Source organism: Pteropus medius, unplaced genomic scaffold, assembly GCF_902729225.1.
Source record: "Pteropus medius unplaced genomic scaffold, Ma_sr-lr_union100, whole genome shotgun sequence".
Lineage (NCBI taxonomy): Eukaryota > Metazoa > Chordata > Mammalia > Chiroptera > Pteropodidae > Pteropus > Pteropus medius.
This window is the reverse complement of record NW_024354502.1, coordinates 31,392,913-31,408,895: the sequence shown is the minus strand read 5'-3', so window position 1 is coordinate 31,408,895 and position 15,983 is coordinate 31,392,913. Positions and strand designations below refer to the sequence as shown.

General features: G+C 33.6%; 1 protein-coding gene across 2 annotated transcripts in view; it reads right to left on the bottom strand.

The window, feature by feature from the left end:
* Positions 1-15,983, bottom strand: part of HOOK3 (hook microtubule tethering protein 3) — an 82,189-nt gene that overhangs the window by 30,070 nt on the left and 36,136 nt on the right. For both annotated transcript variants that reach the window (XM_039853643.1, XM_039853642.1), the window contains exons 10-13: positions 7,972-8,112; positions 6,237-6,438; positions 2,232-2,342; positions 1,444-1,531 (exon numbers count right to left, since the gene is read on the bottom strand). In XM_039853643.1, coding sequence (XP_039709577.1) covers positions 1,444-1,531; positions 2,232-2,342; positions 6,237-6,438; positions 7,972-8,112 — 542 coding nt within the window. The remainder of the gene's footprint in view (positions 1-1,443; positions 1,532-2,231; positions 2,343-6,236; positions 6,439-7,971; positions 8,113-15,983) is intronic.

Genomic DNA, 15,983 nt, shown 5'->3' with positions numbered 1-15,983 from the left:
ATGCATGAGGGTGCCAATTTCTCCACATCCTCACCAACACTTGCTATTTTCCTTTTTCTTTTTTCTTTTTTGGTAAAAGCCATCCTAATGGGTATGAAGTAGTAGTATCTCATTGCGGTTTCGATCTGCATTTCTCTAATGACTACTGATGTTGAGCATCTTTTCATATGCTTACTGATCATTTGTATATCTTTGGAGAAATGTCTATTCAAGATTTATGCCTATTTGTGAACTTAGCTTTTTTTTGTTGCTGAGTTGTAGAAGTTCTTTATATATTCAGGATATCAATCATTTAGTTGATACATGATTTGCAAACATTTTCTTTTCATTTTGTGGCTTGTCACTCTGTTCACAGTGTCCTTTGATGCACAGAAGTTTTTAATTTTGATGAAGTCCAATTTATCTATTTTTTTCTTTTGGTGCCTGTGCTTTTGGTAACAATTATAAGGAATCACTGCCAAATCCAATGTCATGAGGATTTTCCTCTGTTTTCTTCTAAAAGTTTTATAGTTTCATCCCTCACATTTGACCCATTTTGAGTTCATTTTTGTATATGGTATAAGGGACCAATTTCATGCTTTTGGATGTAGATATCCAGCTTTCCCAGCACAATTTGTTGAAAACATTTTCCTTTCACCCACTAAATGGTCTTGATGCTCTTGCTGAAAATCAACTGACCACATATTCCATTGTGGTCATATCCCTTTCTATTCCATTGGTCTTATGCCTGTTATGCCAATAGCATACTGTTTTGAGTACCATATGTTAAATTTTGAAATCAGGAAGTGTGAGTCCTCCAACTTTTTTCTTTTCCTTTTTTCAAGATTGTTTTGGCTATTTGTGGTTCTTGAGATTTCATCTGAATTTTAAGATGGGTTTTTCTATTTCTCAAAATATGTTATTGGTATTTTAATAAGGATTGCACGGAATCTGTAGACTGCTTACTGTAGTACTGTTATCTTAACAATACTGTCTTAAATAAACACAAGATATCCTTTCCTGTGAGAAGAGTACTTTTTTACTTTGGATAAAAGTTCCTTAAAGGATTGTTACCTACCACACATCTCAGCTGGAAAAAAAAAATCACAAATTTAGAAAGTTTGATATATTTTTAAAGAAGTTATGAGAAACTTTCCAGAATAAAACTTTCCAGGTTTATTATTAAGAGATGATTTAATAAATACTTATGCTTTTGACCTAATACAACCAAATATTTAAATATAATTAAAATATAAATTAGGCAAGTACATTTTTTAGGTTCCATAACTACAGACTGTTTGCTGTAAAATCTGGGTAACAGTTTAAAATTTATATCAACCTCATGGCCTCTTCACTAATTTTTCATTTTCATGTACTGGTGCAATCATCTTGAAATGAATCTAATGGTTTTACTGATACTTTTGGAAATGAATACTCTTGCTTGGGCTACTGAAATGTTTGTACCTTGAGTTGTGAGCTGCCCTTCTTGAGCCTGTACACAGCGAAGCTCTTCAATGGTTTCCTTCAGAGAATCCCTTTCTGTTCTTAACCTCTGTAAGGACATTAAAAACAAGAAAAGTTAGCTGCAGGTTTTATGAGTTTATTCATCAGTGGTCTTTGCTTTATGTAATAAAATGTTAAACAGTAGAAAACATGGACATGTTTTGATCTATGAGATGATCATAGAAGGAAAAAGATAACGATTTTTCCCATTTAACAATATTAAATATCTACTATGCACAAGGCAATATGCTATCCACAGTCAGACATAAGAAACTATTCCATCCTTAACAGTATCTTATTCTGTAAATAACTTTCTTTTCATTAAACACAGAAAAATCAAAGAATTTAAATATTCAAAATCATGACAAAGAAAATATTTTTGTAAGATTCAAAAATGCTGAACAACAAAAAGAACTGTGTCTTTTATAATAATCATACAGAAAGCAGAAAAGCTACACAAATTTATAGAAAGTCATGAGCAGGACAATGTAAAAGAAGCAACAGTGGGAGAAAAGTAAATATATATAGAAGAAATTAGAATGGAAATAAAAACATTCTTTTAATCTTTTGTTTTTGATGTTTCCAAAACACAAATGTAAATTTTAAATTTAAATTCAAAAATAAACAGGATCTCTAATTTTTAAATATATAAATAGAAGAAATTAATGTAGTCAAAGCATGAATTAAATATCAATGTCTTAATTTTAGCAGTGCTCAAAACCAAATGTCTACTATATATATATACTCACATCCTTTTCTTTTTGAAGACTGTCAACTTTTTCTTTTAGCCGCTTATATTCAAAATCTAATTTATCTGCTTTCTTCGCTTCTTCAGATAATCTATTTTGCAGTTCTACTACCTAATATAGAAAGGTACCATTAATTTTTATAATTTGGAACATTAGAAATTATCACTATTCTCTTCTACAGATCTATGAAAACTCCCTTCCTCACAAATATATTTTTTTAAATGTCCATGATACAGCAGCATAACTGAATGCAGAGCACTAACTAGGAACAAAAATCTGCCACTATGGGTTCCAAACCTAGATCATCCAGAGTAACGATGTTCAAAATTATGAAAGACCATATAAGACTTCCATTTCCTGTAATACAAATAACTAGGTAGTCTAATATCCTTTTAGCATAAAGCATAAGAAATGCTGGGGCGGGGGGAGAATCCAGTTGCATAGGTAAGTTTACAAGAAAGTGAAATCCTCACGGGCTAAAACTGGAGTGGGGAGTACGTATGGAGGCCATGAAGTAGAAATTGTCAAAGCCAGGAACCCAGAAATTTGGTTGTTAAACTACCTCAGGCTCTAAAATGTGATGAGTCAGTAAATAAGTGGGTTGGGAAAAAAAAATCCATCAGCTGGGAAAATCAATAAGGGAACTTGCCTGTCTTAAAATGAGTGCTCTAGATTTTAAAAAGTATAACTTGAAGCTTCTAACTATGACCTGCTAATACATGGATTTGAGTTTTAAATTTTACCACATGCCTTGTCTGGCAAATCCTAAGCCAAGCAATTGATTAAAAATAGTCCTTGTTGGTAATGCTGTGGAAAATCTGGCATAAGGAAAAAACACACACTATGTGGAAGAATACCACCTCAACTCCCCCCGCCCCCGCCCCCCAGTATTCCCAAAGATAAAGAGAAGCCAAATGAAAGAGCAGTCAGCAGAAACACATTAACAGCAGTAAGAACAAAATAGAATAAGACCTCCAAAGATTTCAGATTGGAATTATCAGATATAAAATACTAGGTTTAATACTTAAAATAAAGAAGAAATCTAAATTATGAAAAGAATAAGAGACCATCAAAAATGATCAGGCAGGTCTGAAAGTACACTCAAAGGGAACGTTAAGAAAGAAAATATTATCATTGAAAGAGAAAAGTATTATTAAGGCCCAGATCAGAAACAGAATTAGTGTATTATGCAATTTCACTACAATATTCCTAGGTGTATATTTCTTTTTATTTACTTTGTATGTAATTTATTTTTAATACTAAATCTGATGTTCTTTATTAGTTCTGAAAAATGTTCAGCCAACCTTTCCTTCAAATAATGTCTTCCTACAATTCTTTCTGTTCTCTCCTCTGGACTCTAATTAGATCATTTCCCATTTTAATTTAATACTTTTAAATCTCATTTATAGTTTCTTTCATCTACATTTATTTTGGGTAATTTCTCAGTTCATATTCAAGTTCACTAATTCTTTCAACTTTGTTGTATATTGAAAATTACATAATAAAATGTTGAGAAAAAAATGTATCCACCAAAAAAACCTGTCAACTATTCATGGTATACAGGGCTGTTACACTAAAACTTCTCCAACTCATTTTATTAAGCTTTAATGCCTTGTATAATTCTGTTGTATAATTCTGATACAACAATCACACAAGGAAAGTATGACATAGAAAACTTCAAGTGAATCATAGAGGCAAAATATTCTAAGTAGAATGAACAAAGCAAATCCAACAATGTGAAAACAATCAGTAAATCCACTGTGACCAAACTAAGTTTATCTCAGGAATGCAAGGATGGGTTAAGCACAGGAAATATAATTCATCATGTTAATAGAAAGGGGAAGCAACATAGGAGTCTTTCTATAAGAGCAGGAAATATAGTTGATTAAATTCGACATCGATTTAAGATGGACAACCTGAACAAATTTTAAATACAATGGAATTTCTTTATCCTAGTAAAAGGTGGCTACAAAAAACTATAACAATCCATATGTTGGTAAAATATTTAAAGCATTCTGTATAAAATCAACAAGAAATGGTTGCCTACTATTATTGCTTCTATCCACAGTTGTATTAAAGGTCGGACATGCTGATTAAGAAGAGGGAAACAAAACTGCTTTTATTTGTATAATAAATCACTTCTGCAAGAGACCCAAGAGACATTATCAGAAGTAATATGACGATTTGGCAAGGTTGCAAAATCGATGTAAAAAAAATCAATTTCAATCATATAAATGAGCAATAAACTGAAAATGGTATTCTTTCTTTTGCTAATTGCATTTACAAAAACCAAATGCCTGAAATACCGAGAGAAAACCAAACAATATGTGCATATTTAGAAAAAAAATTATAAAACCTAACGAAATGATATTGAAGACCTACATAAATAAAAAAATATTATATTCACTGAAAGGAACATTAATGTCATAAAGATTTCAGTTATCCTCAAAATAGTCAATAGATTCAATGTAATTCCAATTTTCAAAGGTTTGGACTCTGAAGAGAAAGAAAAGATCTAAGAATAGACAATTTTGAAAAAGAACAAGGTGCGAGTGTCTGCATGACTAAAAATCTATGAATAGAAAGATGGTGGGGTATTGGTGTAAGAATAGACAAACAGACCAATGAAAAAGAAGAGAGTGCCCAGAAACAAACCCACATGTAATATGGAAGCTTTAGATATATAAGGAAGAATCGCCGGCCATTGTGGAAGATACTATTAAATAAATGCTGCCAGGCTGACCGGTTGTCCTTGCACCCTACACAAAAACCAATTTCATGTGGTTTAAAGATCAAAATGTGCGAAACAAACTTTAAATCTTTGTTAAGAAAATAAAGATTAGTCTAACATGCTTATGTAGGAAATGATTTCTTAAAGAAGACATAAGCACAAATCAAAGAAAAAGATATTTAAAGTTCATTATATTAAAATTATCGATCTCAAAAAAAGTAAAAGGAGGGTCACAGACTGGTAGGAAATAAATGCAACATGTGTAAGTGACAAAAGATTAATATCAAGAACATATAACTTTCAGAAATTAATAAAAATAATCCAATTTTTAAAATAAATAAGATAAAAATTGGCAATTTACAAGAGAAATCTGATCAGTATATACTGTAATTAGGATAATGTAAAGTATAAACATAAGGAGACACCTTTTCATACCCATCCAGTGGGTAAAATTTCAAATTTGAAAGTACTGTGTGTTGGTGATGATGTGGAGCAACAGAAATTCACGCAAACGTCTTGTTGGTAATACAATTACTTTAGAGAATAACTGGTCAATAACTAATTAAATGAACATACTCTAAGGAAGAAATTCTATATAGTTGTAAAACTTTCACACATGTACGAAAGAGGTAACGTTTAGTACTATTCATAGTGCCATATCTTTTAATATAAAAAAAGTTGAAACATCTTATCCATCGTTCATCAGGAAAGTGGACAAATTGTAGTACAGGTACTCAACGGGACAGACATACAGCAATATAAATTAATAGAATAAAGCTATACCTATCAAATAAACAAATTTCATAAATATACTACCAAACAAAAGTAAACTGCAGCAGAGTCCTTTCACTTTATCATTCATACAGCTTTAAAACATCAAAATATTATAAATTTCATATACACATATATGAATAAACACATACATATATATATATAGCAAAAGAATAGAGATGTATTGAAATGAAAACCACGAAACAACATAATGGTTACTAAAATAAGGAGAGAAAGAGTATGTTTTATTTATTAAGCATGGATACTTATTGTACTATTCTTTTACTTTTTATGTATTTAAGTATTGCATAATAAATATAAAAATAAAAAGAAATTAAAGGATCTGCTATAAAGAACAATGAGCGATGGGTAAGAATGAAGTTTCAGAGGTAAAAATCAGAATACAATGAAAACAAAAGTCAGTAGATTTTGATAAGCCAAGGTGTTATAATGGAGAACCTGCTTGAAAACATCAGTAGGAAACTTTGTTACTATTCTTTTACCTGTCTCTTATATGTCTCAAGTTGACTGCGAGCTGCATTGGCTTTTCTTAACTCTTCCTCTAGACTGACAGTGTTCTGCATATACATAGTATTCTTCTCTTCTAAGAGTTTAACCTGCCGCCTCAAATCACCAAGATCTTCTAGCTTCTTTTTATATGATTCCACTTGGCCTTCTAGTTTAGACACTTTATCAGAAGAATGTCTAGAATGAGATGGGAAATTAGAAATACATTCATAGTTATAAAGTTGTTTTAGTACTAAACCAAGAGGGAGTTCTAAGAAATAACACATCTAGGTGATTCTAGGTTAATTTTTTGCTTAGGTTAAAAAACATGACCAAATTACAGCAAAAATTGTAATGGAGAATGTTCTACAGTTTAAGGAAAGCAAGTGGGGGAGGGGTGTAGCCAGCAGAGTCATATGTAGTACAAAAGCAAAATAAATTGTGTGGTATCCAAATAATTTGGCAATTACAATGTTATTAGTGCCCATAGGAAAAGCTGTTTCAATGGAACAAAGAGGACAGGGACATTTTAGGGACTTAAGGAGAGAACATAAATTTTACCATGTATAATCTAAATTTGGTCTAGAGGAAAGGAGAAAGTAATAAGTCTCTCTCTTTTTCTAAGATAAGAGACGTAAACATAAATATACGGCAAGGAGGTCAATTCAAATACGAAGAGAAATGATAACTGATGTAACACAGTCCCTGTGTAATCAAGAAGTGTTGAGACCTAGAGCACTGAAGAAGAAATTAGCACTGGACAGGAGTTAGGATAACAAGTCTACACTCTAGAAGCAAAAAAGAAAAGATTAGTGGGAATGCAGGGGAGTTAGGAGGTGAAGGAGTTAGAGGACATGAAGAGTTCCAGAGGTCATGGCCTCTTTCCTCTATGCAGCAGGTGACAATGTCATCTACTGAGATTAAGGGATGGGAGAGATGGGGTGGAATGGTCATGCAGGTGAGAAGAGTTATGATAATATGTAATAGCTATGAGAGAAACGGGAGACAGAGCTATCTACTGATGAGCAGCAGAATGGTGGACCAGTGATAAGAACCCAGTGAAAAGTAAAGATCATGAATTTGTAGTAGAACAAAACTAAATCACTATGTGATTTTTTCTATTCGTTCCCAGTACTCAAAGAGCAAAAATGTAAAATACAGATGGCTGAAATGATCCAACAGATAGATTATACAAGAAGTAGAAAGGTGGAAAAATGAGGTGGCGGGGAGTGAGGTGCCTAGTGTGAGAATAGCTGAGGTGAAGATAAAAAGGTTTAGCAAGAAAATGAAAGAAACCTTGTGGGATGTGACAGTATCTGAGAAAAAGAAAGACTAAGTGACTGGAGGACTCAAAATTAAAGAAAAGGAGTAGTAATAAGAAAAGCTCCAGAGCTATACAAGCATGAAGTGATACGCAGAGATTAATTTCCATTTGACAAACATTTACATAGCACTAATTTGCCAGATACTGTTCCAAGTGTTTACAAATATAAACTCACTTAATTCCACATGTAAATCTGAGGTAGAGGTAAGTGTATTATTTCCATTTTATGGATGAAAAAATGGTTACATGGAAGTTAAACAGATTGTGGCACTGAGCTCTAAACCCAGGTAATCTGGCTCTTAAACACCCTGCTATGCTCAGAGAACCTAGAGTTTGTAACACTGGTTGTAGAACTGTTCTGGGTGATGGTGGGTCTGAGATTCTACAGAGATGGTAAGATTGTTTACCTAAGAACATCTATTTCATCTTTTAGAGACTGAGCGTCATCTGCCAAAGTGGTTAGTTCATCATTCTGTTGCCGAAGTTCAGAGATTTCCTTTTCTAACTCTTCACAGCGTATGCGATAATCATCTTTGGCTGCTTCTAGTCTGTAACCAAAACAAAATAAACCAAGAAAGTACTATTTACTGTCTAATAATTCTCCTTAGAACAGTAAAAGGAAATAAAAACAACATGAGAATGAATTCTTGAATCTGTCTCCTACTTTTGTGACCATGAACTACAATTCTAAGTTTTAACTATCCTAAAAATGGATTCCAATGTTTCAAGGCTTGTAGAAAGATAACAACTAATTATCATTCCTCTTTTCAGAGAGTTAGACATCAAGTAATATATTTCAAAATACAGCAGATACAATTTACTTAAAATTTTATTTTTAAGTATAAAATTTATATTCCTTGTTGAAAATTTATAAAATACAGAAATGCAAAAAAGGTAAAAATCATAATCTAAATAAATAACTACTATTAACATTTTTGGAGCATATCTTCCAGTCTGATTTCTATTCATAGGTCTTTTTTACCCAAAATAATGGATAATACTGTTCCTACTTCTTATTTGTTTTGCATAACATAATCCTAATCCTTTCTTTATTTAAAAGATTCTCTCTCTCATTTCACAAATATTTATCGTTGATTATTTACCTTTAATATTATTTATGTAAATATTTAATGTACAAAAATTCTTAGTTTTTATGTAACTCAACTGATGAATCTTATACTATATAGTTTTCACTTTTAGTATATGATTAGAAAGGTTTTTTCTTTTAATCTTATATTTTGTTAGTATTTACAAAGTTCCATTTTTAACATTAAAGTTCTCAAATTCCCTGGAACTCATTTTGGTATATGATGTAATGTAGAATCTAACTTTTCCTGCCGAAATATCTACCAACTGTTCTCAAACCACTTAACAAATAATTTAACTTTTCTCTATTGATTGGAAAACTGCTACCTTTATCATACTACACATTTTTATATACACTGGGATGGGTTTCTGGATCTTCATTTGTGTCACTGGTTTGTCTGTAATTTGCTGCATCAGTACTAAACTATTTTCATTAGCATAGGCTTATAACATATTTCAACACTGGATATGGCAAGTACTCCCTAATTATACTTTGTTCTCGAAATGTTATAGGAATCTCTTGCTTTTTAACATTTTTAGATGAACATAAAATTCAAATGGGAATCAAGTTCAAATTATATAACAATTTAAGAGAAAACAGCATTCTTACAAAATGTTATGAAAAACACAAAAATATATTATCTCTCCATAAATTAAAACATTTTTAATGTATAACTTAGAAGTTTTCATCATATGAGTCCCTAATATCACAGTAGTCATCACTTATCTGTTCCAAGACTACCCACCCCACCATGGATGCCTGAAAGTGTGGATAGTACCAAACTGTGGATAGTACCAAACTGTGTTTCTTCCTACACATACATACTTTTTCACATAAAGGAAGCACTTTACAGCTTTTCTTTGGCATATATGAATTGCCGGCATTACTACTGTTGCATTTGAGGTCATTATTAAGTAAATGTCACCTGAACATAAGTACTGTGATATTACAACAGCTGATCTGATAACTTAGATAGCTACTAAGTGACTTATTGGTAGGTAGTGTATACAGGGTAGATACACTGAACAAAGAGATGGTTCATGTCCCAGGTAGGACAGCATGAGATTTCATCACACTACTCAGAACAGTATGCAATTTAAAAGTTATGAATTGCTTATTTCTGGAATTTCTCATCTAATATTTTTGAATTGCAGTTGACCACGGGTAATTGAAACCATGGAAAGTGAAATTGCAGATAACATGGGACTACTGTACTTAAAAATTTTTTAGGTACTTATATACCTATAAATGTAAGTTTTTCCTGGGGACACTACCTAGTTATTACTAGAAAAATTTATGATCTATGCAAATGTTTTATAATCATCCCCTCCCCGTTTAATGTTTATTGAATCTAAGAACTTTTCACAGTTAATTCTCTAGGTAGATAAACATATTATCTACCAACTTTTTGTCTTACCAATATTTTGACCCCATTTCTTTTTTCTTATTTCATTTTCTAGAAATGTAATAACATCTAAATCTTACAATAGCATCTATGTACTAGGCAATATCCTCAGTATTTTACATATATTGACTCATTTAATATTTAACTCATTCAATACTCATTTAAAAATCTAGGAGGTAGATAATACTATTACACCATAATATAGTGGAGAAAATGGAGGCATGCCCAAGTCTACAAAGCTATTAAGGGGCAATGCCAGGATTTTTTAAATCTCTAGAAAAAAGTCAAATAGATTAATATTCGTCCTCATCTTATATCATATCTGACTATATAGAATAAAAAATACTAAGATATGTATAGTATTGATAAAACATTTGACTTAGTTTAAGTATTTCAAAATACAATACTGCAATATGTATTCTGGAACTATTTCCTTTATAATGAAAATGTAAGACAATTCTAAATACTACTTCCCCCAAATCATGCTTTAAACACTGGACACAACTTAGAGGCTTCCGCCCAAGATGGTGACATAGGACACTGAACATATGTTCCCTCCCATAAATACACTGAATTTATACCTACAGATAGAGCAACTCCCTCTGAAGAACTGAAGACAACTGAACAGCTTCTGGACAATAAGCGAGAGAGAGGGGCTACATAGAAAAGGGTGGGAAAGACTCAGACACGGAACCCCATCCCCAACGCACTGACCTGCAGAAGGGAGGAATCACTGACTCTTTTGTCCTGGGGCACAGGAGAAAAAGAATGGTTTAACAGGCACCTAGACTAAAAGGAAAGGAAATCCATTCACCAACCCTACAGCATTCGCCAAATGGAGGGGAGCTATGGGAACTCTATTCTGTTGTCGGAGGTACCAGGCAGAGCCATTTGTTGCACTCCCCTTACATCTTAATCTCACTAGAAGGAACATGATCCAGGTTTTCTAGCCAGCCAGCCAAGGCTATCAGAGTATGTGCTAGACTCTAGGCCCACAACAGCTGCTTGGCTTGTCCCCAAACTCCCCTCAACCCCATGTCCACTCCACCTACAGTCCTGGGCCCCAGTGCAATATACCCCTGGGTCTCCCAACAGCCTGCTCTAGCTTCCAGCTGGTTTGCCAAGACATCCCTACAGTGGCTGACCCCCATGACACCTTGCGTCTGGAACATGCCCTGGCTACAACTGCTGGCCTGGTGTGGGTTATACCTAGAATTTCTTGCAGATCACACTTCAGCTACAGCTGCACGCCCTGGTGCAACATGGCCCCAGGATTCCCCTTGGTCTGAGCCCCCTCCAACTGGCCTGCCAAAGAAACCCCAGTGTGGCTTGTCCCTGGACCTTCCCACGGCCCGAACCCACCACAACTATAACTTTGCTCAGCCTACCAAGGTGGCCCCAGTGCAGCCTGACCCCAGGACTACCAACAACCTCAGCTGGCTACAGGTACAGCAACTGCTAGCCCATTAGAGCAGCTGTGGCAACTCCCCACAGCCCACTCCAGCTCCAACCGGCCTGCCTAGGTGGCCCTGGTGTAGTCTCCCTCCAGCCTATGCCCATTTCGGGTCCAGCTGGCCTGCCAAATGCATCCAGCACACACACTCTACAAAGGGGAAACTCCTACACAAGGCTACTCCTCGGAGACCAGGAAAGGTTGCTGTTTTGCCTAATTCACAGAAACAAACACAGAGAGACAGCCAAAATGAGGAGACACAGAAATATGTTCCAACAAAAGAAGAGGATAAAACCCCAGTAAAAGAACTAAATGAACTGGAGACAAGCAACTTACAAGATAAAGAGTTCAAAACACTAGTTAAAAGGATGCTCAATAAACTCAGGAGAGCAAACGAACTTAGTGAGAACTTCAACAAAGAGATAGGAAATACAAAAAATAACAATCGGAACTGAATACAATAATTGAAATGAAAAATACACAAGAGCGAATCATCAGCAGATTAGATGATGGAAAAGAATGAGTCAGGGAGCTGAAAGAAAAGGTAGAGGAAATCACCCAATCGGAACAGCAAAAGGAAAAAAAGAATAATAAAAAAAAAATGAAGATAGTTTAAGGGACCTCTGGGACAACATCAAGCATACCAACAGTCAAATCATAGGGACCCCAAAAGGAGTAGAGAGAGAAAGAGACAGAATATCTGTTTGAAGAAATAATGGCTGAAAACTTCCCCAACTTGGCAAACAGACATCTGAGTCCAAGAACAAGAGTCCCAAACAACATGAACCCACAGAGACCCATAACAAGACACATCATAATTAAAATGCTAAAAGGTCAAGATAAAGAGAATCTTAAAAGCAGCAGGAGAAAAGCAGCTAGTTATATACAAGAGATCCCCAAAGAGACTATAAGCTGATTTTTCAACAGAAATGTTTTAGGCCAGAAGGGAACAGCACAATGTATTCAATGTGATAAAAGAGAAAAAACCTACAGCCAAGAATACTTCATGCAGCAAGTTTATCATTAAGAATTGAAGAAGAGATAATTTCCCAAACCAGCAAAAGCTAGAGTTCATCACCACTAAATCAGCATTATAAGAAATGTTAGAGACTTTTTTAAGTTAAAAAGAAAAGGCCAGAACGAAAAATAAGAACATATAGGAAAGGAAAAATCTCACTGATAAAGGCAAATATTTAGTAAATGTAGTAGATCAACCTGTTATCAAGACAGTATGAATATTAAAAGATAAAAGTAGTAAGAGCATGTGTAAATACAGTAATAAATTAAGGAACACACATACAAAGGATAAAGATATAAAATATGATGTCAAAAACGTAAACGTGGGTGGAGGTGAGTAAAAAATATAATGCTTTTAAAATGTAATCAAACTTAAGTAACCATCAACTTAAAATAGATTACTATAAACACGGCTTGTTACATATGAATCTTATGGTAACCACAAACCAAAAACCTATACTAGATACACAAAAAAAATAAAGGAAAAGGAACCCAAATGAATCACTAAAGAAAGTCATCAATGTACAAGAAAAGAGAACAAAAGATGAAACACAGAACTACAAAAATAATCAGAAAATATTTAATAAAATGACAGTAAGTCATTTCCATAAATACCTAAAATTATTTTAAATGTAAGTGGACTAATAAATCAAGGGTCCTCAACCCCTGGGCCATGGACTGGTACAGGTCTGTGGCCTGTTGAAACCGGGTCGACATCAGGAGATGAGCGGCAGGCAAGTGAGCGAAACTTCATTTGTATTTGCAGCCGCTCCCCAGTGCTAGCATCACCGCTTCAGCTCCACCTCAAATCATCAGGCAGTGGATTCTCATAGGAGCATTGGTTCCTGGTGACAAAAAGGTTGGGGACTACTGGACTAAATGCTTCAATCAAAAGACATACGGTGGCTAAAGAGATTAAAAAAAAAACCAAGACCCATGGATATTCTGCCTACAATGGACTCACTTTGGATTGAAACACACACACAGAGATTGAAAGTAAAGGGATGGAAAAAGATGTTTCATGCAAATGGAAACAAAAAGAAAGCTGAGGTAGCAATACTTACATCAGATAAAATAGATTTTAAAACAAAGATGATAACAACAGACAAAGAAAGAAATTACATAATGATAAAGGGATCAATCTAACGAGAGGATATAATACTTCTAAACATCTACTCACCCAATGAAGGAGCACCTAAATACATAAAGCTATTATTAATGGACTAAAGGGAGAAACTGACAGTACTACGATACTAGTAGGGGACTTTAACACCCCACTTATCTCAATGGATAGATTACCCAGACAGAAAATCAATAAGGAAACAGTGGCCTTAAATGACACGGTAGACCAGACAGACTTAAATAGTCCACCCTAAAACAGCAGGATACAATTCTTTTCAAGTGCACGTGGAACATCTTCCAGGATAGATCACATGTTAAGCCACAAAAACACTTCTCAGTAAATTTAACAAGACTGAAATCATATCAAGCATCTTCTTTGATTATAATGATATGAAACTAGAAATCAATTATAAGAAGAAAACTGAAAAAAAAAAAAAAAAAAAAGACACCAAAAACCTATAATAGATATCATAGAAGCTAACCAACATGCTACTAAAGATTCAGTGGATTAATGAACAAATCAAGGAGGAAATAAAAAAATATCTTGAGACAAATGAAAATGGAAACACAACAATCCAAAATCTCTGCGACATAGCAAAAGCACTCCCAAGAGAAAAAGTCATAGTGACACAGGCCTACCTCAAGAAATCAGTAAAATCTAAAATAAACAATCTAACCATATACCCAAAAAAAACTAGGAAAAAAAAAACAAACTAAGCCCAAAGTGAGTAGAGGGCAGGCATTAATAAAGATCAGAGCAGAAATAAATAAAAAAGACTTAAAAAAAAAAAAAACAACTATAGAAACTAAGAACTGGTTCTTTGAAAAGATAAACAAAAGATAAACCTTTAGCTAGACTTATCAAGAAAGAGAAGGCCCAAATAAATAAGCCCAAATAAATAAAATCAGAAATGAAAGTGAAGTGACAACAAATACCGCAGGAATACAAAGGATTATAAGAGAACACTATGAACAAATCTATGCCAACGAATTTGACCACACAGAAGAAATGGATAAATTCTTAGAAACAGATAATCTTCCAAGACTGAATCAGGAAGAAGCACAACATTTGCACAGACCAATTACTGGAAACAAAATTCATCACTAATCAAAAAGCTTCCAGTAAACAAAAGTTCAGGACCAGACAGAGTCACAGGTGAATTCTTACAGTAGTCAAAGAATAATCAATATCTAACCTTCTCAAACTACACTAAAAATTAAAGAGGAAGGAAAGCTCTCTTACTCATTCTACAAGGCCAGCATAACAGATACCAAAACCAGACAAAAACACTACAAAAGAAAAAGAAAAATTACAGGCCAATATCCCTGATGAACAGAGATGGAAAAATCCTTAACAAAACATTAGCAAACAGAATTCAGCAATACATCAAAAAGATCATACACCATGATCAAAGGAGATTCATTCTAGGGATGCAAGGATGGTTCAATATTCTCAAATCAATGTGATATACCACATAAACAAAATAAAAGGATAAAAATCATATGATTATATCAATAGGTGCAGAAAAAGCATTTGACAAAATTCAACATCCATTTATAGTAAAAACTCACTAAAGTGGATATAGAAGGAACATACCCCGACATAAAATCAAGGCCATATAAGACAAATCCACAGCTAACATCATACTCAACAATGAAAAAATGAAAGCTTTTACTCTGAGATCAAGAACAAGATGCCCACTCTCACTACTCTTATTCAACACGGTATTGGAAGTCCTAGCCACGACAATAAGACAAAGAAAAGAGATAAAGGCATCCAAACTGCAAATGAAGAAGTAAAACTGTCACTACTAAACTATAAAAAATTCCACCAAAAAACTATTAGAACTAATAAATGAATTCAGTAAAATTGCAGGATACAATATTAATATTCAGAAATCTGTTGCATTTCTATGCACCAATAACAAGGTATCAGAAAGAGAAATTAAGAAAACAATCCTATTTACAACTGCAAAAAAAAAAAAAAAAACCTAAGAATAAATTTAACCAAAGCTGTAAAAAACTTATACTACGAAAACTACAAAACGTTAATGAAAGAAACTGAAGATACAAATAAAGGGAAAGATGAACAGTGCTCATGGATCAGATGAATTAAATATTGTTAAATGTCCATACTATCCAAAGCAATCTACAGATTCAGTACAATTTCTATTAAAATGCCAATGGTATTTTTCACAGAACAAGAACAAATAATAGAACATATAAAACTTATATGGAACTACAAAAGACTCTGAATAGCGAAAAAAATCTTGAGAACAACACAACGAAAACAAAGTTGACGGTATCTAACTTCCTGATTTCAAACTATACTAAT